Raw genomic sequence first — 24,363 nt, 5'->3', positions numbered from 1 at the left:
TAGTTTCCTTGAGAAGAGAAAGGGGAAGGTTCTTCCCTTTATACCCAGGCCTGTGGATGCCCTTCTCGTGCTTTAGGTATTAGAAGGGGCATTTTGGAATCTGCTGACCTTCCTACCCGAGCTGACCCATTGTCCTCATTCCAACCTATATAGCCTGAGCCACGGAGAAAAGAGGCAGACGTGCCTGGTTAGACATTTTGGGGACCACTTTGGAGAGTGAAGAATTTGTCATGTGTAAAGAGTGTGAGTGTATGAATGTGAGGGAGTGTGTGTGTGCGCATATGCACGCAAAGCAGCGTAAACTTTGGGTTTTCTGCAACTTTCAGCTGCTCCGAGGCTCCTGGCCAGCCTCCAGATGCAGCTACCACTTAGGCCACGGGGTCTGGAACACACAAGTGGGGGGCCCAGAGGGCAGGATTCACCCTGCGGCTGCTTTGTACCGATGCACGTTGGCGGGCTGGGCTGCCAGAAGAATCTGTTCTCGATCTTCACACAGCTGATCTCCGCACTCCCCTGCAGCACATAGCCAGGCTCACACTGGAACACCGTGGAATCTCCGGCTTCCCAACTGTCGCCACTCCGGCTCCCGTTCTGTGGGACCCCAGGGTCGTTGCAGGATGTGGCTGTGGATACTGGGACAAGGAAACAGAAGAGCAAGTGCCAGACAATGAGGCTCCCAGCCCATCAGCCTCACTGTCATCACCGTGCCTGCTGCCAGTGTCACGGCCATGATCTCTGTCACCTCCCACTGGCGGCATTGGCAACAGGGCCACCGTTTCTGTTCTCACCCCCGTTCCTGTCACTGCCTCCACCACCACTGGGGACCACCATCAGAGCCCTACCAGAACCTTCACCATCGCTGGCATCCACCTGTCACGAGATACCATGAGTTAGGTGTGACTGCAGAGCTGTGATTGTAGAAGAAGTGAGTTGGGTTCGCTTTAACGATACCCGCCTTGCTGCGTAGATAAGCAGAGACAAGCAGGGTCTGCCAGCGGGCTGGCAGAGGGAGAACTGCAGTCAGGTGGAGACCACGCCCTCTCTTGCACGGCAAACGCCCAGCGACCCATCAGACTGAAACCGGAGGAAAGTCTGATGTTTGTAGCAGGTGACAAAGTAGAGTTCAAAATAAACATTCGTAGCCGAGATGTATGTAAACATTCAAAAACCTCAGGAATGTGGGGGATGTTCACAGTCTGATACTTAACCTAGTGTAAGATGGACTGTGTGTGCTTTAAAAGTGAATGTCAAATGAATGATGGAGGGAAGGAGTAAATGAATAAAAGAATGAATGAGTGAATGAATGAGCAGATGCATTGTGAGTGAAGGAAATGACAGAAAAGAAAGTCCAGAGAAAGAATCGGGGCAGCGGCAACCTGTCATCCTCCGGACTGTGGTCAGCGGGCCCCGGGGACAGGAGGCACCGGAGGCCACAGGATCCGTAACATTCATTTGCTTGGAGGGTCAGATTCCCCCCGCCCCCAAATTTTGGGAAAAATAGCATGCACAAAACCAAATGAATTTATTGTGGAGTAGAATGTAAAATTCACCTGAGTTCTTCAGCAAAAACATGAAGCCTAAAAGAGACTGTAGCCTCCTACAGCCTCCAGATTGGCAGGGGGAGATACATTTACTCTCTTCTGCTCTGACGCGGACTTCAGTGGAAAAGCTCGAGAAGCCCCAGCCCAGGGCAACTGTACACACTAATATCACCAACTATAAGATCTAAGATTGTGTGAACAAGTCTGGAGTTACAGCATCTGATACCGCATACCCAATAGCAATACACGCGATAAACTAGGGCCCACAGTCAGACCTGGCTCTATGCCTGTTCTTGTACATAAAGTTTTACCAGAATACAGGCATGCTCATCTGTTTACATATGCTCTACTATACTCCAGCCACAACTGTAAATTCTTCCAGCACAGCAAGCTCAGGTCCCTCCCTGCTTCCCCCCCACCCTCAGGGCATTTGCACCTGCTGGTCCTTCCGCCTGGAACAATGGTGCCACAGACCTTCCTAAGCCAGCTCCATATTGTCATTCAGGTTTCAGCTCCTGAATCACCTCCTCAGACGGGCCTATTTGACCACCTTCTTCTGGGCTCATCCCTTGACCCCCTTCCACCGATTTGGTCACATTATCCTGTTTTGTTATTTTCATTGCACGATCTGTAATACTCTTGCTAATTCGTTTGCCTCTTTATCGTATGCTATCACTTGTGTATCTCTGTGGGAACCAAGACCTCGGCTGTTTTGCTTCCAACTGCATCCCCAGGGCCTAGAACATTACCCAGCACACAGCCATGCTCAGTAAATATTTGTTGAATGAATAAATAAATGAACAAATCATCACCATCTGACACTTACTGAATTTATTTATAAAGTCAAATAAGAATCAATCTTCTTCCTTCCCAATTAAAAACAGACTTAGCTTTCATCTCTAGCTTTATAGTGACTGTACACATGTAAATGATTCCCTGAAAGAAAAATAGCTCCCTGTTCTGACCATACTCAGAAAAATTATTTATATAGGAGGAGACAGAGTGCAATGATGAAGAGCCTAGGTCTGGGAATCAGACATGGGGGTTTTGATCCGGTCTCTGCTGCTTATTAACTAGATGACCTTGTATGAGAAACCTCCCTGGGCCTCAGAGCCCCTGTCTGCAGCATGGATTAATAATGGCCACCATACTCTAAGGCTTCCTTGAAAATTAATAGCAGAGTGCTTAGCATGGTGCCGGCTCAACGGGTAGCAGCAACTATGCTTCCCTCTCCTTCAGTGTCCCCCTCACTCTCTTTGTTCCCACCTTCCCTCTTTAATGCTCCTGAATTTGAGCTGCTTGGCAAAGCCTCAGGGACATGCTGGATCCACGTGTTTCAGACAGGATGTTAGATGTTACACAGTCATGTTTACTTAATAAAGCCAAGCCTGCACTAATCGTCTCTGGCATTTCTGCACAATCCCCTGTCAAACACACACTATAAAGTTAACATGGGGTGAGCCATTTGCCCTTCCGTAGAGGAGTCCTGGTATTTGCTAACTGATGACAGCCACAGGGCAAGGTGACCTTTCTGAACCTCGGTTACACCTGGACCCTGGGCCAGGTCATCGTGGCCTTTCTGGAGCCCAGGCTAGGTAGCTTAGCCCACTCCCCTCTCCATGGACCTAAGTGATGCTCAGGGCGGCTTGCCTCAGGACACCCATACGTTAGAGAAAACCATGTGTTCATGTGTGCATGTGTTCATGTGCCTGCTTATCCAGTAAGCAGTGAGTGAGCACCTGCTGCATGCATATGCCATGGTGCGGGCGGTTCTGATCGGCAGGACATGGTCCCGACTCTCTAAGAGCTGTCTGTGAAATGGCAAGGGTGTGGCCACCTCCAACACAAGGCAGAGTGTCTGGGACTGACAACGTGCCAAAGAAACTGAAGTAAAGTGCTCGGGGTGCCACGGGCTACAGCAGTTTATTCTGAATGGGGAGATGAGGAGGAAGTGGCATCTGACAGGAACCTTGAAGGATGAATAGTACTTCTATGGGCTGGGCAATGCGTGAGGAAGCAGCCTGAGCTGCTGAGCAAAGGCAAGGTTTGCGACAGTGCCCAGGGACGCTGTCCCAGGTGGACATGCTGACGGTGCATGGGAGGTCAGATAATGCAAATCCACGGGGGAATTTGTCAGAGCAATTAAGAGGGTTTTTTTTTTTTTTTTTTTTTTTTAAGCCATAACCATTAGCTTGGGCACAGTCAGAGAAAATACATGTCTGGTTTAATTATTCATAACACTCCTTTCCCCAGAGAGTGGACTGAGCTGTCTCTTTAGCATTCTACTCTCCTCACTGCTGGGGGATTCTTTACGGCTTATCCCAGCAATCTCTAAAGTCTGTCCCATAAAATGCTAGTCTCTTGAGATGGTCTAGGAAAAAGTCATCCATGGTCAAATATGTTTGGGAACTGTGACCTACTAGATAGACACCTTCTGAATTCACCTGCTAAATTAGCATACCAGAAGTTCTCAGAGGTCCCAAATTACAGATAGCCTCTTTAGGTTTGCCTTGACCTAAGTACCTTCTCAACATTATTTGATCATGCAAAGTTCTTTCTTCAGCAACATCAGTTAACAGTTCGTGGAACTCCAGGGAACAGATGTGGGGAAATGCTTATCGAAAATGACTCCCTCGTTGCCCCGTGGTGGGACCTAATCTTGGATGAGATCAGTGTTACCCTGGGTCCCCAGAGACTCTCCCTGGGTGAATGGGTGCCAGGATTCCAAGTAAGAAGACTCCCAGTGAACCCTGCAAGGAGCTCTTCCTCGCCAGGCTAGAAGCTTGCATGAGTGTTAATCGGGCAAGTTAATGGGTATAAAGGAACATAATCCTGGAGGCCCTCATCTGCCCTACAGACTATTGAATGGTCGTCTCCATGGAGAAAACAGATGCGCACAAGGGCTACAAGCAGGGTCTGTAACATCATTCCAGCCCACCTGGTACCAGAAATATACCCAACCACCCTTAGTTAATACACCAATGAGGGGAGACTGTGGAGGCAAAGCCATGGCATGGGTGCCACATGGGCTCGCTCCGCAGTCACCATGGCAACGCCCCCCTCCCCACACACAGTGGAGTAAGGACATGGTAATGAAGACAGCTGCTGTATAATAAACATAAGCATAAACCGAGGCACAGTCACTTATGCAGGGAGATGAGTGATGGAAGAGGCACTTCAGAGGAGATGAGACGGTGCATCACAGGGGGAGGCAGGATCAACACATGAATTATCTAATACTGGGACTTGGATGTGTGAGCACTGCCCATTTTTGGTAGCTCTTTGTCATGCTCCTCCATAACTGGTTACTATAGTACATAATTAATCGAATTCAGATCATTCATGTTTGGCTCTCGGTCCTTCCTGAAACCCACACTAGATTAAGAACCAGAGTGTGCGGCACGTAGAGCCGCTCGTCCATAACCAAGCCCCATCCCACTGTCACCGGGGGCCTGCGTGCCTCCTTCCGTGCTCCCCGAATTTCAGCCCGCATGTTCTGGATCCTCTCATCCTGCCTCTGCACTTGTGCACACGTTCTTTGCACCTACGGTGCCCTTTTCTCTCTTTTTCATCTAACAGGGATCCACAGATGCCCCCCAAATCCTACTCCGTGGCAGCTCCCACTCCACAGCATCATCAACTACCCCCTGCTTGAAACATGGTCTTTCCTTCTGTAACTTCTACTACTCATCCCGCGGGTCTGAGCTTGGGCATTGTGTTTTCTGGAATATCTTTCTTCCCTGATGCTCCAAGGTGAACATTATAGTTTATATTTCTCTCCCCAGATACTCATCAATCTGCACATTAGTGTCTCTTAAGCTGCTTGTCTTCCCCTGCAGAGTAAGCTCAGCACATATATTTGAACAAGTGCTAACCAGGTACCAGGCACACAGCTGCTGCTCAGTGACTCTCTCTACAAGAGGAGAGGCCTGGAGGAGAGGAGGGACTGGAAGGAGCAGGGCTATGCCACAGGACAGATGGACAGGGGTGGGCAGGAAGTGAGCACAGACCTGAGAAGTGAATGGCAAAGCCCTGCTTGCTGGTGAAGAAGTCGGTGCTGAACTGCAGAACAACCGAGTTGAAGGTGCTGTGCAGGTCCTTGGGCAGGGCCGCTCCGCTGAGCTCCTTCAGCAGGACCCCACTCTCCACAGGCCCGTCCCAGATGCGCAGCACGTCGTGGACCTCCTCCGTGTCAAACACCAGGAAGTGGAGCCTGAACAGAGAGAAAAGGAAGGCGGTCACTGTGGGCTCAGCACCTTCCTCCCAGGGGCTTCCGGTCAGAGAAGGTGGGGAACCCAAGAAAGACTTGCCAGAAGGAAGGGACAGCAGTGTCCAGCAGCACCCTCATGGCTTCCAGCCGGCCTGCTCCTCCCACTGGGGGTCCCCAGCAGCAGGGACGGGGGTGAGGGGGGGGCAGGTTTTGTGCACCTTGTTGATTATCATGAGCTTCATGTTACCACTGTCAAAGCCCCTGCCCCCCCACCCCCGGTCTCTTCACTGTACACAATGGTCCCCAGACTTCTTCCTGAGTCCACATCCATATCATTCTAGATTGTGAGGGGGACGCTGAGAAGGCATACACTCAGTCAAAATCCCAGAAAGCCATTTAGTGTCTATCGACAAACTGATTCTAAAGTTCATATGGAGAGGAGAAAGCCCCAGAACCACTACACGATATCGAAGAAGGACGAGACTGGAGACTGACACTACCCAACGTCAAGACTTAAGACAAAGCTGCAGTAATCAAGGCAGTGTGGTATCAGCAAAAGAACAGGCAAAGAAATCAATGGAACAGAATAGAGAACTCAGAAACAGACCCACAGAAATACAGTCAATTGATCTTTGACCAGGGAGCGAAGACGGTCTTTTCAACAAAGGGTGCTGTAGCCACTGGATACCCATATGCAAAAAATGAATCTAGCTGTAGACTTGAGGCCCTTCATAAAAGTTAACTCAAACTGGATCACAGACTTAAATGAAAACATAAAACTATAAACTCCTAGAAGACAACGTGGGAGAAACCCTACATGACCTTGGGTGTGGGGAAGACTTTCAGATATGACGCCAAAGGCATGATCTGTGAAAAAAACAACTGATCAGCTGGGCTTCACTGAGATTACAAATTTCGGTTCTGCAAAAGGCAATGTCAAGAAAATGAGCAGACAAGCCGTGGACTGGGAGGAAATATTTTCAAAAGACACAATTTGATAAAGGACTGTTAGCCCAAATATATAAAGAATTCTTAAAACTCAACAAGAAGAAAACAAGTAAGTCTGATTAAAAAATGGGCCAAAGACCTTACCAGACACTTCACCAAAGATAGACAAATGGGGAATAAGCACATGAAAAGATGCTCCACGTCCTGTCATCAGGGAAATGCAAATGGAAACAGCAATGAGATACCACTACATGCCCATGAGAATGGCCTAAATCCAGAACACTGACTCTACCCAGCGTGGATGGGGGAGGGAAACAGGAACTCTCACACACTGCTGGTGGGAATGCAGTATGGTGCGGCCACTTTGGAAGACAGTTTCGCCATTTCTGACAAAAGTAAACATACTCTCCTTACCATACCATCTGGCCCTCATGTTCCTTGGTATTTACCCAAAGGAGTCGAAAACTTAGGTCCACACAAAGACCTGCCCACAGATATTTATAGCAGTTGTATTCATAATTGCCAAAACTTGGAAGCAACCAAGATGTCTTTCAGTAGGTGAATGGATAAACTGTGGTACATCCAGACAATATTATTGAATTATTCAGTGCTAAAAGGAAATGAGCTAAAAAGGCATGAAAAGACATGGAGGAAACGTGAAAGCATACTACTAAGTGACAGAAGACATTCTGAAAAGGCCACATACTGTAGGATTCCACCTGTATGACATTTTGGAAAAAGCAAAACTATGGAAATGGTATAAAAAAAAATAAAACCCTGCTTGCCAGGAGCTGGATGGGTGGGAGGGATGAATAGTGGAGCACAAAGGGTCTTTAGGGTGGAAACACTCTTAGGATACTGTAACGGTAGATGCATGTTATCATACATTTGTCCAAATCTATAGAATGTATGACATCAGAGTGAACCCTAATGGAAATTATGGACTTTGAGCAATAACGATGTGCCAGTGTAGGCTTATCACTTGTAACAAATGTCCCACCCTGGTTGGGGATGTTGATAATGGGGAGGCTGTGCCTATGGTGGGGCAGGAGGCAAATGGGAAAGTTTTGCACCTTTGTCTCAATTTTACTCTGAACCTAAATCTGCTCTAAGGAACTCGGCCTTAGAAGAAGGGGCGTGAGGGTAAAGGTAAGGGGTGTGTTGTGGGGTTTGAGAGGCTGATCCAGTTGGGGTGGGGGGGAGGGGTGAGCCTACATCTTGGTTTCCAGGAGCAGAACTTGGGATACTGGCTACACACAGGCTTGGCTTAGATAGTCCCTGGGGATCTGAAGAGGCCAGGCAGGGTTTCCATGTGACGGGGGGTGCCTGCAGGCCACAGACAGAGCTCTCAGGGCAAGGTAGCTGAGGAGGAACCCTGAATTCTCCCAGGACAAAGAGGTTCTGGCTGCCAAAGCTATTGACTACCAGCCTCTCTCTTAATCAAATTTTTATTTTGGAACAATTTTAGACTTGTACAAAAGTTGCAAAGTTAAAATGGAGAATTCCCATAGACCCCTCACCATTTCTCCCACTGCTTATGTCTTATGTTTCCCAGGTGCAATTTGTCAGAACTGAGGAACCGACATCGGTGCATTACTGTGAACTCAGCTCCACGCTTCATTTGGATCTCACCAGTTTATCCACTGATGCCCTTTTTCTGTTCCAGAAGCCAATCCATTTACCACTATCTCCTTTTAAAAATATCTTTAGAGGGGCGCCTGAGTGGCTCAGTCGGTTGAGCATCTGACTCTTGGTTTTAGCTGAGGTCTTGATCTCTGGGTCCTGGGGTTGAGCCCCCCAGTGGCTGGCTTGGTGTGCTCAGCGGGGAGTCTGCTTCTCCTCTCCCTCTCCTTCTGCCCCTCCCCCCTCAAATAAATAAAATCCCTAAAAAATATCTTTTTAAATTATAAAAATAAGACATGCTTAGGGCAGAAAAAGACAAACAATATATAGCTGTACTGAATTTTTTAAAAAGTCCCTTTCTTACACAAACCAATCTGTTCTCTAAAGCTTTTTACTTGGTATTAGTCTTGGTGCATATCCTTCCAGACTTTCTTTCAGTGTGCATGCATTCCCCACCCCCTCTCCAAATGGGACCATATTTTACATAATTTTAAGTCACTTTTTTCACTTAAGATTGTTATGGACATAACACATATACTTCATTTTTTTCCCTACAAAAATGGACATTGTTATATTTCACTATCTCGCATAAGACTGCAAAGAACATTCCTATCTTTACATTGCTTTGCAATTTCTGTTAATATTTCAGTTGACTGTTGGAAGAATTTTTTGGGGGGATGGGTAGACACTTAAAAACCTTTTATAAATGCTGCTAAATTATTCTCTTAAGTGATTGCATCAATTTACATTCCCACTAAACAGTATCAATGTCACTCTTCTCTCTAAACTTCACCTCATCAACATCAGATATTACAATGTTGTAAATATATTCTATATTAAAATACTTGCCCATCTGCTAAACCAAAATGGAATCTCACTGGTGTTTTTAGATAATTTAGTTATGTTGTATATCTTTGCACATATTTATTGCCCACTTATATATCTTCATAACCTTTATCCGTCTGAACTGAGTTGTCTTTTAAAATTCAATTTACAATTAGTTATAATTTTTATTATTTTTTATATATTTTGATTTCTCTCTTATATATTGCTAATATTTTCTCCTAGCATCTGCTGTCTTTTTGCCCTTTAAATTTTGTTTATGGTGTCTATTTTGGTGTTGGACTTATTTATTTTTTTAAAAGATTTATTTATTTATTTGAGAGAGAGAGAGTGCGTGAGCATGTAAGTGGGGGAAAGGGGCAGAGGGAGAGGGAGAGGAATCCTCAAGCATATTCCTTGCTGAGCACAGAGCCTGACATGGGTGGGGCTCGATCCCAGGACCCTGAGATCATGACCTGAGCCGAAATCAAGAGTCGGACACTTAACCGACTGAGCCACTCAGGCGTGCCTGGACTTACTCATTTTATGTAACAAATATGCTAATCTTTTCCCTTAAGGATACTGGTGCCGGAGCTCAGTCGGTTAAGTGTCTGCCTTCAGCTCAGGTCAGGATCCCAGGGTCCTGGGATCGAGCCCCACATCGGGCTCTCTGCTCAGCGGGGAGCCTGTTTCTTCCTCTGCCTGCCGCTCCCCCTGCTCGTGCTCTCTCTCTCTCAAATAAATAAAATCTTTTTTTTTTTTTTAAAGAGATAACTTAGAAAAAAAGATACTGGGTGTCATGTTATGCTTGGGCAAACCCTTTTCTTCCCACAATGATTAAAAAACCAAACTTGAATATTTCCCCAGAACTTGTTAGTTCTATTTTTTGAGGTATAGGTTCATTATGTTTCCAAATGGACACCCACCACCTGTCTAAAGTAGCCTCGTCCCTGTTTTGACTATCAAAATACTGTTTATTTCCTCCTGAGCATTTACTGAAGTCCATACTTAGTTTATTCGTTTACTGCCTGTGTCCCCAACTAGAAGATAATTTTCATGAGTGGGGGCCCCAGTGCCTATGATGTGCTTGACACTTTGGATGGTGCTCACGAATGTCTAGGGAATGAAGACATTTGTCACTGAATAATCCAGGCTCCCGTCATGGATTCGAAATGTCATTTTCGTCATGACTCTGATTCCAGACGCCCTCCTTAGCTCCAGGGCTCCCTCCTCGGTCTCTATGGGTGCCACTGGTGGTACCACAAACACACCCATGCAACTTACTTCTGTTTTCATATTTCATATTTTCATATTCTTCTAGGGCAAATCCCCCTTCATATTGTTTCCCCCAAATTTCTTAGCTCTTTTCCCAAATTTATCCTTTGAGAGAACTTTATAGTTATCAAGTTCCAAAAAAATCCCATTGATATTTTGATTGGAATTGCACACATGCATCGATTCATTTGGGCAAACTGATACCTGTACATTATTTTCCCCAGCCAGGAACACTATAGATATCTTACCCTATTTAGGGCTTCGTTCAGGTACCTTGGTAAAGTGTCATGGTTTTCTTCTTTGTTGTGTTTTTCTTTTTGCATACCTCTTATTAAATTCTTTTTTATTCCATTGTGAATGAGATTTAATTTTTAGCTACATATTTATCGTTGGATGTATGTGCATGTTTCTTTTCAGTTACCAATTAGTTTTACTAGGATTCAAGTGAATCTTCTGGATTTCCCGAGCAAACCCTTTTATAGATAGAGGTGCAGGTCCTCCACACCAGAAGTTGTGTGGGTTCTAGTTTGCCTGGCAGGCATCCCCTTGGAGGGCTTCTGACAGGGTAAAGACAGATGGGCTTCCATTCCATGAATTCAGCAGGAAACAGACTGGCAGCCTGGGGCCCCACACTTGATTGGAAAGAGGAAGTAGGAGCTCCCCAGGAAGCAGAGCAAACATGCATACCCACCGCTGTGCCAACCTACCCCCTTCCTTCTCTGCTTTCTCCATGTTACTCAATGGACTGTGAAATTGGCACCAACCACAAGAGTAGACCAAGAGGTAAGCTGTGTGGTGCGGCTGGACACGTTCTCAGAAAATACAGGTTCTCAGGTGCCGGACTTGTCAGGGAAGGAGGGAGGAGATGAGACTTGAAGTTTGTACGGCATGAAAGGGAGTGTGTTTTCTTTGCATTAATAATGTGAGACAAGGGGCGCCTAGGTGGCTCAGTCGGTTAAGCGTCTGCCTTCGGCTCGGGTCGTGATCCCAGGGTTCTGGAATCGAACCCTGCATTGGGCTCCCTGCTTCTCCCCTGCTCATGCAGGTGAAGGGGCTAGGAAGAAAGGTGATTCCCACAATGGAGTTCAAGTGGCGTCAGGAGGTTATAGGCAATAGAGCTGGGCTGAGAGAGGGAAGATAACGAGGCCCCAGAATTAGCTAGAGGAGTCTGGGTTTCGTCCCCTTTTAGTTAAGAGACCCACTGAGGTCCCAGAGGGTGAATAACTGAAGGAGTGGGTGCATGAATCCATGAATGAATGAATGAATGAAATTCCAGGAGGAGCAGTCTGTTAGGAAGCTGTGAAGAGTGAATATGGAGGTGGAACAGAGATGATAAGAAACATGTTTTATATAACAACCACCATGTACAAAGCACTTTCTCGTGGTCCCACTTAGCCCCCTTGAGCATCTTTATTTTGTAGGTGACATCCTTCCCATCTTTAAAAAAGAAATCCTCCGGAGGCTCAGAGAGGTTGAATAACTTGCCTAAGGTCAAGGGCTGGTTTGAGAGTGAGCCAGAATTACATTATATAATTATAGTCTGAGTCCAACTTTGGTGCTCTCGCTCTTTCCCCTGAGAATGCTGCCTGCGCCTCGGGAAGGAAGAGGCTGTGGCCAGGAGCCAGGTGTGTGCCCGAGAGGCCCTATCAGTAATCAATAGTTTACATGTGAATCATAACAAGGTGAAAGGGCTGATCTTTGAGACCATGAGTTAAAAATGCCAGCTTGTTGCACTCAGCTCAGCTGATCTGATAATCAGACAAAAGTCAAAGGCTTGGCGTTGAGGAGGTCTAGAGAACGGCAGGGGGAAGGCGGGAGGAGGGAGCCCGAGGTCCTCTGCAGGCAGAAACAATGCAGCTCGGCAGCTGGAAGGACAGAGCCTGAAGTGCCAGACCCCTTACTGCATTCATTTCAACACCTCCCTGTGCTGGGTGCGGGGAGATAATGGGGACGAGGACAGACAGGGTGTCATTTTCCAGTTGTTTCTGGACATGGGCAACACTCCCTCATGCACAAACTCCTGGAAAGATGATCATCTGCGGTGGCACTTGCGCTGAAGGCAGCAGCGTGCTGAGACGGAGGACCTGCTTTCCAGAGAGTGGCCGGGGAGGCCCTCCGGAAGGAGGGGACATGGAAGCAAGGGGAGAGACTCGCAGGTGCCAGCCCTGGGAAGAGCAGGGCGGAGCAAGAGGTGGGAGGAAGCTTCCTGTGGTAAAGAGCAGCATGTGCAAAGGCCCCAAAGGCAGCCAGCCTGGAGCGTGTGAGCAACAGAAAGGCCTCCGAGGCTGTCGCTTCGGAGGCCAGGTTGGGTGGGGCCCTGAGGGGCGGGGGTGGGGTGGGGGTGGGAGTTTGGGTTTCATTGAGGGATTTCTCCGCTGAAGCCTGGCAGGATCCGATTTCCATTTTACGGGCAGCTGCCCAGATGGGAATAGGGGCAGACGCTCGAGGGGGTGCAGGGCAGGTAGCTGGGGGGCTGCTGCAGGGGTGTGGTGACCCCTTGTATTAGAAATCCTTGATGAGAGCCAGGGAAGACTTCCCTTGCCAAACCAACCATGCTGATTAAGAAAGACTCTTATTGAAGACTTGTTTTCGTCTTCTAGAAATCAAAGTCTGTAAAATGCTAATCAGAGGTTCTGATTGATAGGGCTAATTCCAGGCCCAGGCAGACAGTAGGCTTGCCTGAGCAGCGCCTCTGCAGGTGAGCATCAGTCTTCTTTGGCTTTTGAAAAGCTGGGAACAGTTTTGAGGATCCTGCTCCCACCCCCTCCCCCAATGCCCCCAGGTGGAGAAGCACTGAAGGGAGGGGAAGAGGCGAAAGGTACTCCTTCACAAAGAAGCCTTGCTCCTGTGGGTTCTCCCTGCTTCTTTGGGCCACAGAGACACGACACAGGCCAGGGAAGAGGGCTGAAGCATGTTGTGCGTCACGCTCTGTCTCTGCCCTGGAGACTGCTGATGGGATTGAAAAAAACACAATAATGTGTGCCGGATCCTTATAAAAACCCTGCGATTTGCAGGCTACTTTTGCCACCTTGCTGATGGGGGGGACTGAAGTCCCTGGGGTTTAACACAGACCACTGGTGGGGGTGGTGGTGGTGGTGGGGCGGGGGGAGTGCGTACCAAACAGCTAGTAAGGGTCAGGGCCAGCATTCAATGCATGTCCCTCTAGTACCAAAGGCCTTCCTTTCACATTGTTTTCTGCCTGAGCGAAGCAAGGAAAACTCCAAGGAGGAGGTGTCTTTGCAGCAGTTTTGAAGACAGAAAGAAAAGCAGGAGGAGATGGAGAGAGAGGAAGATCACAAGAGAGGGAACAGCATATACAGAGGCTTATAAAACGTGTGACTGGCCTTCCTGGATCCAGAATCCCTCCCACCCTTTCGATCCACCTTCTCTGTGTGGGCCAGGGTGGTCTTTCTGAACCACACTCTTCTTTCCTTTGCCAAGGCCTTCAGAAGCCCCAGCTGCCATCCTCCAATCCTCTCTGCTCCACCCGTTTCCTTCTTGCCTTCTTGCTTCAGGGACTTCTCTCTGCCCAGAACATTCCTACCCACCCCTCAAACCCCCCGTACCTGCCACATGCAGCGGGCTGAATTGTCTCCCCCACAAAGATATGCTCAAGTTCAACCCCTTCAATGTTACCTTAACTGGAATTGTCAATGTGACCTTAATTGGAAATCAATGTATCGCTGCAGATGTAATCAAGTTCAGACGAGGTCATATTGGATTAGGGTGGGCCCTAAACCCAATGGCTGGTGTCTTCCTAAGAGAAAGGAAAGGGAGATTGGGATACAGAGAAGCAGAGGGGTCAGTGGGGAGAAGACCACGTGAACACAGAGGTAGAGACTGGAGGGATGTATCTATGAGCCAAAGGTGGCCGGCAACTACCAGAAGCCAGAAGGACATAAACAGATTGTTTCCTAGAGTCTTCAGAGGGAGCACCGACACCTTGATTTTGGACTGTGAGAAAGTACATTTCTGTTCTCGTTTCAAGCCATTCTGTTTGTTACAACAGCCCCATAGACTCCTACACCACCTGACTAGTGTGTACCAGCTGATACCCCACACCCAGAGGGGACCTTCCCCCGGGTGTCTCCATGTGCCCCCCACCCCCGACCCCATGGTCCCAGTCTGGAGAGATGCTCCCTCCATGTGCTCCTGCTGCATCAGAGCCATCCAGTGACATACCCGTCTTACTGAGTTCCTTAACTGCTGTGTTTGTGACTCATTCATCTCTGTATCTTTGGTACCCAGCACCAGGCCTGGCCCACGCTCAGCTCTTGGTTTGGTTGAACTGATGAATGAATGAACTGCTCACCATCTTGCAGGAATACCCATAGTTCAGCCAAACTCACCCACTCTCCTTGTCAAGTGTGTGCCACATGGTGAGAGGCAACTGAAATCCTCTGTACTAAGGAAGATATGCCCTATTTTGCTGGAGGTTCTGACATCTCTCTTTACTGCCCACATCCAGCTTCTAGGATCTTACCACTGAATCTTTGGTGCTCTATCACTACTAAAGTAATAGGAGCTAGCCACACCGACCCTGGGCCAGAGCTAGCTGCCTAGTCCAAACCCAGGAGACATGGGGAGGATGCAATCATGGTCTCACACTGGCTAAGCCCAGCCTGGTAGGTTCTCTGAGTCTATATACAGATACTGAGAGTCACATATTCAATCAAGAGATAACAGGTACTAGATGCAGATGGCATCAATGGGAACATGGCATGTCTCTGCCCCTAAGTGTGGTGTGATGAGTACTGTGGTCAAGGTAAGCACACAGCAGACCCCTACGTGGGTGGAGGGGCTGAGGCAAGGCCCCCTGGAGGAGGTGACAACTGAGTTGAGTCTTGTCAGATGCACAGGGTGTGTCCAGATGAAGGCAGGGGGGGACGAGGAGTGTGAGAAGAAAAGGGAATGCCACGGAAGGAAGAGAGGCTGCCCAAAGACATGGGTGGGCTAGAGAGACTGGCCCCCCAGGAAAGTATCAGTTCTTCAGGAGGACACAAGCAAGGGGTGCAGGTGGTGGGTTTGGACAAGCACGTCCAATGAGTATGCAGCGTGAGATGCACACAGGGTAGGGAGTTTCTGGAGGATGCTGGCTTTAGGGATGAGCGGGGGAAGAGAAGCCCATGGAGACTAAGACTAAGAGGTAGAAGGAAAACAGGAAAAGGTGCAGCCCTAGAAGCCAAGAGAGGAGAGAGTCTCAGAGGGATGGCAATCATGCCCAAGCTGCTGCAGAGAAGGCAAGACAGGTGTGGCCTTGTGATCCTAGCCACTGCGGTTTCCATGATGATGGGGCAGGGCTGGGGGCAGGGGCGGGAGGACCAGTTCCCACTAAAGGAGGGGCTGGAGTTGGTCTCAGTGTCCTAAGTCTGGTGTCTGATTTGCCTAGGGTGTAACATGGGCGCTTGTGGTGACCAACAAATATGGCGCTCAGCTCCTCACCCCCACTGGTCTCTGGTTCTCTCTCTGAGTCCCCTGGGGACTGTCCTGAAACTCTGCTCTCTCCGGGGCTGGGTCTTCATTGCTTAGCTGGCTGCCACCTGCTTCAACCCCAGGGCACCCTGGATCGTGGGGCTGGCCCTGTTCCAGGATCTCCAGACACCTTTTTCTTGTGGTGTTTCTGCAGAGTCCCACCTTCTTCCACAATCTCCCAGTAGCAGGTGCCCCAGGGAGGGCACTCCCACCTGGCCCTTGCTCCCTTACCTCTTCCTACCAGCCTGACACCAAGAATCCGCCAGACTTTGCTGGCAAGGGAGTAAGGCTCATGACACTCAGCTTCAATGACACGAAGAGATTTTCCACCAGAGTCTCCATCTAAAAAGCTAGGGGAAATTGGATTCTCACTGCAGGCGCCAGTACCTCTCAAGAGCTGTCCCCAGGCAAAACCTGCTTCTGGGATCGGGTCCTCAGTTCCCTCAGTCCCAAGGAAATTTGGACACTTTGGGTGCTTTTTGGATTCTGCCCACCCCACCGCTTACAGATGGCTCATCTGGATCCATCGCACATCAGACAGATAACACAAAAACAAGAAAAAAAATACATAGCATCTTGACATGTTGATTTCACTTGCATTCTGACCAGGCCCCAGAATGTGAAAGGGCCTTGGGTCCTCCTGAGCTACTGTTGCCACCCCATGAACACAACGGATGGTGCACAGACACAAGTCCTAAGGGCGAATCTTTACATCAGGGGAAAATGGTCCACGAACGAACAGCTGCTGCAGGAGGGAGAGGGTCAGAAATCCCTCCTGCCCCCAAATGAGAATGCAGCCTAAATTATCTTCAGTGACACTGGAAACGGCAGTAAGAAAATAATACTTGTTTTATAAAATGCCCACTTCTGAGCCATGGAGCTGCAAACCAACAATTAAACCATGATCATAATAGCAGACAATAACAATTAAAGTGTCCTGCCATCCAAAGTGCAAAAAACGGAGAAGACAGACCAAAGCCCAAAGCAAGCACTGGTGTCTAAAGCAAAATGAGAGGCTCTTCTTTCCTGGGGCCAGTTGGTATTTGATAGAAAAAAGATTCATTTGTTACTTCCATGAGGGAGAGAATAAAGCTGAGCTTTGGGTCACTGAAGTGACCGCGGTGATGGCGTTCTGGGAGGCTGGGGCAGCGCACAAATGCAGGACTTAGGCTATTGCCGTGTGTTTCAGCCTTCCTTGCCAGGTGACCTTGGACCGGCTTCCTTCTCGTCATGGGCACCTTGTAAATGAAGGCTGTGAGACTGCCTGTCATTAGCCAGAACCTGCCCTGGAGGTATCAGGGATTCTGTGAGGGGCAGATATGTCTTTATTCTTCTTGGAAGAAATGTCCATAACATGAATGGTTCATGCCTCCTGAAGGGGTTGTATAACCCAGAGGGAAAACTAGTGGCTATGGAGCCAAAGACACAGATTCAAATCTAGTTCTGGGATAGCTCATCATGTAGCCTTGTGAAGCCTCAGTTTACTTCTCTGTCGAATGGCAGTAACCGCCTCTGTCTAGCAGTGTTGCTGAGAGGATTATTGTAAATGAAATCACATATAAAGCACCTGGCACTGAGCCTGTTACATAGTACAAAAATCAATAAATGGTGAAATCACCTAAAAGAAATTCTATTTTTGTTCTCTTTATTTTTATTGAAGTGTGACTAATACACAGTGTTATATTCGTTTCAGGTGTATGACTTTTTTTTTCTTTTACTTGACTAAGAGAGATGTGTTAAAGTCCTTCTACAACTGTCAATTTCTTATATTTATGACAGATTTCACTCTACATTTTCTTGGTAGGTTATTTGTTGTATAAAGATCCATGACTGTTAGCATTATTATGGCATGAGCACTTGTCCCATGAAATAATTCCCTCTGTCCCTGGTGGCTTTTGGCACTCCTTAGCTTGCTCCCGGATCACTCCAATCTCTGTATCTTCACTTCTATGTGTATAAAATCTCCCTCTGCTTCCCTCTTATAAGGATTCATGTGGCTGCATTTAGGGCCCACCTAGAGAATCCAGGATAATCTCCTCATCTTAAGAGCCCTGATTTAATCACAGCTGCAAAGATCCTTTTTCCAAATAAGCTAATGTTTACAGGCTCCTGTCATTAAAACCTAATGTCTTTGGGGGCCATCATTCAGCCTACTACAATGTCTTTGCGAGTTTTTCAAGAAGCCCCAGTGGCAATTTTCTGTGGCTTTTGTGCATATTAGATCCTGGTTGAATCAATGATTCTTGGGTCTCACAACACCGCTGGTCTCAGCCTTTGATGTGAAGGAGGGGAGATTTTAGGAGGATTGGATTTGGTGTGGGGGTGGTTTCTCGTAAATGACTGTTTTATTTGAGGAGGACTGGTTGTGTGCTTACCTGTGTGAGTGTGTTTTGCCAAAAGCTTTCAGGGATCTTTTATTATCCTTGGAACTGATCCATTTTTCATCAAATTGTATCTAATTCATTTTGGCTGGAACTTAGTGAGTCCATTCAATTCACCAAAGACACTTTAGCCCTGGTCCCTCTCTCTGCCCCTTCTCAGAGGAGGCTGCTCACAGTTTTGATTTTATTATTATAATCTTCTCCATCTGTGCTGGCCGGTTGGTCCTCTGTCTTCCACACTGGGTAACTTCTCTTTCATTATTTCCACACCCTCGTACTTTTTTTTTTTTGCAGTCTCAGACAGACCCTCCAGCTTGTCTCTTTCTTCAGTGCTTTTATTTCTTAGAAGGCAAGTGCTGCTCTTGTAGATTTTGGCCACTGTGTCGTTAGCTTCTTTTCATTCTTTACTCGCCACTATCATGGTCACTCTATCTCACGGATCTCCCCTCCCCCATTCCATCATCCATCCTTCTGCTACCGATCATCCCTATTTCTTATATTTAAATGAGAATAGTATCCATCAATCCATTTACATTTTCTTTTGTTTGTTATAATACAATCTTTTCAGGAAATATCTTCCTATTTTTTTAGGGAAATGATTCCCTTTTTTAAAGAATGGTATGTGTCACATGGCATCACACAGGTTTCTTTTATTTCCTTTCTGCTTGTTTACTTAATCTTTTGAGAGGGCAAGCTCTCACCTGGTCCAGCGTGGCCAGAAACGCAGGTCTGCATGTCTATGGCTGAATGAATGGAATCCCCCTCTAAGAAATACTGGAATCCATTTTTGGGATGGTAAACTGGCAGTCAAGTTCATGTCTGCTGGCCAATTCGACTATCCAGTGTAGCTCAGCTGGGTTATATTCTTGGATGATTTGAAGTACTTTGTGTTCTTTTTCTAGAAGTGATCCATGAAAACTAAATTGCCAAGACCACCACCACTCTTACACTGACACCTATGGGGTGATCCACATCCTCTCCTTCAAAAAACTTCTGAGCTCCTTTTGACAATTTCCTGATTTGTTGAAACCTTAAGTCTGACAAAGGGCCATCCTGCTGTGTATGTGCTTATCTGATCAGTTCCTGCAGATGGTCAGCTCTCACAGTGCAAGTACATGGACCTTCTCTGTTTAAGGTTTAACTCACTGCCACTGCTCAAAAACAAACCTTCTGGAAGCTGGTAAACCTGCGGCTTCGATTCCTGGAAAGAGCTACAAACAGAAGCTTCACTTCTGGTGCCTTCTGCCTCCTCTGGGCCAGCTGCCCACTTGCTGTCGAAGGGAAGTGACACTGACTGCAGTGGGGGCTGGTGGCCCTGTGATTGATGGGAAACTGCAGGCAGGGACTCTGGGTCTTGGGCGCAGCCAGATGTTTTGTCTGGTCCAGGCTCCTTCCAGGAAGACAAGCTCCACTGGGCAGGGGTTCTGGTTCATCAAAACTGCAGGCCTCCATCTCTCAGTAATCCTACTGCTTTGTGACCAATAGCCAAGAAGGGAGCTTCCAGGTCACCCTTTGCATTAATTGTTAAAAAGCATCCCTACTTTGTTTGTTGTTAAAAATCAACAAACTAGGTCCGTGAGCCAAATATGAGCAGTAGGAGCAGAAATCAAAGCTTCTGGAATGAGTTTTCCAGCCTCCATGGGCCCCAGATCTCTCAAGGAAAGGCACACCTGGAAGAGACGGGTCTTTTCCCTTCCCCCCCATGCCCCAGTCACACGCAGCTCTCCAGCCTAGCCAGATCTGTACTCAGAAACAAGCCTCAATTCTTCCGAATATAACCAGGAACCCTCAGTTATCCTAGACTCCTTCCCTGGTTTCCCAGCCAATTTCTCCTCCTAGTTGCCACCAATGATCTTGTTTTAGAAATGGAGATATCATGGAGTCACACCAGAATGGGTTCTTCCAGAAGTAGCTGCATACATTCCCCCCTTCCTCCCTTCCACATGCTTGCAAGGCCCTGACCTCCGCCCTGCATGGTGAACTACTATTGTGCTTTCAAATGCAGCTAGCATAGCCCCTCTTCTCCGGAACACCCTGCTACCCCCCTGCCGCCGCCACCTGGAATTAGGAACCATCCTTGCAAATGCTCTTCGGTTGTGTTTCGCACATAACTTCCACTATCACATTTATCACGTCACATTAGAATCTGTAGCAGACCCTGTAGGATGGTCTGTCTGCACTCCAGTTCCAAAAATGCTCATCTATCTCTACTACTGAAACTGTAAAAGCAAAACAGAATTGATTTCCCACTTTCCCAGCCAGGCGTACATGGCAAGTTCTGACTAATGGAATGTAGGAAGATGTCTGTAAGGATGGTGATTCTCCCCGAATAAATACACAAACCCTCGCTAGGAGAAAGCTATGCGCCCTGGTCTTTCCCCTCTTCTTTGAGGCCGCAGTGCAGCGGGGTAAGCAGGAGGACAGGGCCCGAGGATAGCAGCATGAGAAGAGAGGCGCTGCTGGCTTCCTGAGTGGCTGCCCTGGGTCTGGATGGGACCTTCGCATTCTTGTTCCAAGAGAAAAGTGAACCTCCATCTGTTGAAGCCAGCTTTAGTCGGTTTTTCGGCTTCCATTCCTAACTGATAAAATGTCTATCTATAAGACTGAGACTTTCAAGGGAAAAGACTGTTTCTTATTTATATGTATACCCTCAGTACCTGGCAGAACGCCTGGCACTGAGCAAATGCTCCAAGTATTTTAATTGAACTGAATGTCGTTACTGTCTTCAAAATATTCCAATGGCTCCTCATTATACTGAGAAATCCATTTAGAGTTCTCATCTTGGCACGCGGGGTCCTGCAGAGAGCCCTTTATACCCAGGCAACCTCGCCTCCCCTGCGTAGCCCCCAGCCACATCAAAGGAGCACTCTTGTGGACAGACCCTACATTTTGCCCTCTGTTCATGCCTTCACTCTCTTTCCCCTCAGTTGGAATGTTTGCCTTGATGCCTGCAGGCAGGCCTTCTCTCTCTCTCTTCTCCATTACTGAACTTGGCTTGCACTCACTTACAGTATCTACTTTGTCTTGGAGGGACCTGTTTGTTTGACTGTTTCCTTCGTAGAATGTGAGCCCCTGGAAGACAAAGACTGGCCTTAGTCTAATTCTTGTGTTTCCCATTGCACAGTCTCTGACACAGAGAAAGTGTTCAATGCATGTTTTGTTAAATGGAACTAAACCAGGGTCAGGATGACAGACAGGGGAGAGAAAAACCTGGAGCTAGACAGAACGGGTCTGAAACCCACATCCCTGGGTAACTGTGAGACAGTCCCCCTTCCAGGGCCTCAATGGTGTCATCTGTAAAATGGGGACAGTAATAACCTATCAAGAATGTGATATGCTGTATGTGTTTGATAAATATTATGTAGAAGGGAGGACCAAGAGCAGAAGGCTTTGCCTCCCTCTCCTCTCCAATTTTCCTCTGAGCTGGTCCTCTCATTATAATAAGGAAAACTCTAAGCCAACACTGGAAACTGAGAAGAGGTCTCATCCATAGCGGATGAAGCTTCCATGTTCTACGTACTGACCGCACAGGAAAGAGTGACATGGAGGGTGCAGCTCACTGTCTGCTCTCCAGCTGTTAGCTGCCAGGCCTGGATAGAGTTCATTGGCCAGCCTGTCCCATTCTTGGCATTCAGGCGAAAAGCGCCTGCCAAACGCTGCAGACGCCCCCTGTGTTCAAGGGCAGAATATGACTGTCAGCTTATGCTTGTCACACACATCCAAGAAGGGCCCATTTTCCTGCCTGGACCCCACTCAGGGCTGAGTGTGATCCCTGAAGCTCCCCACTGTCCCTCTTGGGCACTTCTGGCCAGGGATTATCCTTGCCTGGCTTGCTGGGGTGAGGTTGACCACAGATCCCTCTGATCACCTCCAGTGCTTGGATGGGGTTGGGGCGGGGTGAGGAGAGGCATCTGTAAGCCTTGTCCTGTCTGTGCCCCTGGGAATGGTCTCATGGACTGGCCTGTGGGCTTTCCCACAACTCATTCCATCTGCCACACCAAGGGGCAGCTTGCTTGACACCTGCTCCCACCAACAGCATGGCACCCACCACCTGTGACACTCAGGGGTGACTTATAGCCTGCTGTGCTTAGGGGATGCCCCATCTGGGTAAAATGAACAACCACCTACCCAGCCCCAGGAGGGAGTTCTCATCACTTGGGAATTCCATGCCAGGCACTGTTCTGAGTGTTTAGATACGTTAACTCACTTATCCTCATAGCAACCTTAGGTGGTAGGTACCATCTTAAATCACCATTTTACAGATAAGAGAACAGAGGCCTGGAGCACCTGCTTCAAGATCTTCCCAAGCTGCACAGCTGGTCAGAGTGGTGAGCAGTCTGGTCCCGGAGTCCAGCTCTGAGCTACAACTTGATCCTGAATGAACAACAAACCTCCTGGGATGGAAAGAGAAGCAGCTCCTCAGAGGAATCCAGCTGACCGATCAGACAAAATGGCCCAACTGCGAAATGCAGTAAATGCAGGAAAAAATAGGAGACATTGTAAAACAAAACATAAATAGTATTCTCAGGGAGATGCAAGATGATAATACATCGAAAAAACAAAAGTAAGCTGTCAAGAGCAATCCGAAAACAAAACAAAAAAAGAGCAGTTTCCTTAAAATAAATATGAAAACAACAAGATTTCCAAAATAAAGGAGAACAAGATAAGTGCTGTTGAAAACAGAATTAATGAAAACACAAGATCACTGGTGGAATAAAAAAAAAGGATAGAGAATTTTCAAATAACTAGGGGAAAAAACAAAGCCAATTAAATCAAAACAGCTAACAATAGCAAGAGTTAAAAATGAACGAAAGCAATAAAGAAGCATCGCGTGTTTTGTTTGGAAAAAAGCATAATACATTGATGGAAAAGAAATATATAAAACCCTGTGCTCTTTTCACTTTTTTCAAATATACATGGAACATGAAGAAGACAAAAATTCCAAAGGTAAAAAGGGCACAATGTGGTAAAAATAACAAAAAAGATCATACAAAATATATATAATCAATTAGTATGTTTTTTAAGAAATTTAAATCCTCATGTTAAAAGGAAATCTAAACTGAAATGACAGACTATCTAAAAATCAACCCAGTTGAACACTCTATAAGGAAAAAAAAAAACAACTCCCCAAAGGAAAATATACTAAGAACTGGAAGCAGCAAAGACAATTAGATATCATTTTGTCCGTCAAACTGATAGACACTGACAGGGTTGACAATAGCTCGTGATTCTGTGTGGGGAGGCAGGCTTTTGGTGGATGTGTAAATTGCTGCAGTAACAAGAGGGAAATCTGCGGTCATATATTAAAATTTGCCTTCTAAGAATATATCCTAAGGAAATAATTGGACAACTGTTCAAAGATTCATGTATAAGGATGTTCACTGGAGTGAAAAACTGAAAATATTTACTTTATTAACAGGGGAGTAGAAAAATAAATTATGGTTGTGCCTACAACAGAATCCTCTGTAGCCATCAAACAGGATGAGGCTGATCTATATATATTGACATAATAATATGATGATAGAGGATTAAACAGTAAATCAAAAGCAAGTCACTGAGCCATGCATAGAGATGATCTTGTTTTAGAAACCATGTTTACCGCAACTGCTTGGTCTACGTATTGCCGAGCAAGTAGAACAAACAGATCTCAAGGGTTATCTTCTGTGGGGTGTGTGGAGGAGACCAGAGTAAGATTAAGGGGACTTTTGATCTCTACAAATGTCTTTATTGTTTGCATTTTGAGTTTTTAAAACAAGTGTATTTTTTTAAAATATAGAAACATCCTATAAAGATATTCCCCTTTAAAAAAATAACAGATCTTACTCTGAATAAGGACTCAAACACAAACGGGGCTTTTTGTGTTTGTCTTAATTAGGTCTAATCATGAATTCCCTTAACTTTGCTGCTGGCTATTGACGTGAGGGGTGTGGGGGGGTACTGAAGGGGAGGAAGAGAGGGAGAGAGAGAAACAGGGAAGGAGGGAAGGAGGGAGAAGGAGGGAGAGAGAGGACAAAGAGAGAGAGACCAGGCATGAGCATAGATGTGCGTCTGGACACCACACACACTGTCTGGGAAGGCCAGCTGGGCTGGG

General features: G+C 47.0%; 1 protein-coding gene across 1 annotated transcript in view; it reads right to left on the bottom strand.

Annotated features, from left to right (window-relative positions):
• The window catches only part of CSMD2 (CUB and Sushi multiple domains 2), a 587,452-nt gene that overhangs the window by 144,898 nt on the left and 418,191 nt on the right, over positions 1-24,363 (bottom strand). Inside the window, exons 26-27 of the mRNA XM_035019158.1 lie at positions 5,552-5,754; positions 441-632 (exon numbers count right to left, since the gene is read on the bottom strand). Of these exons, the coding sequence (XP_034875049.1) occupies positions 441-632; positions 5,552-5,754 (395 nt within the window). The remainder of the gene's footprint in view (positions 1-440; positions 633-5,551; positions 5,755-24,363) is intronic.

Source organism: Mirounga leonina, unplaced genomic scaffold (genome assembly GCF_011800145.1).
Source record: "Mirounga leonina isolate KUSES-001 unplaced genomic scaffold, KU_Mleo_1.0 Mir_173, whole genome shotgun sequence".
NCBI classification, from domain to species: Eukaryota; Metazoa; Chordata; class Mammalia; order Carnivora; family Phocidae; genus Mirounga; species Mirounga leonina.
The sequence above is the reverse complement of the archived record's forward strand: the minus strand, read 5'-3'. Positions and strand labels throughout refer to the sequence as shown.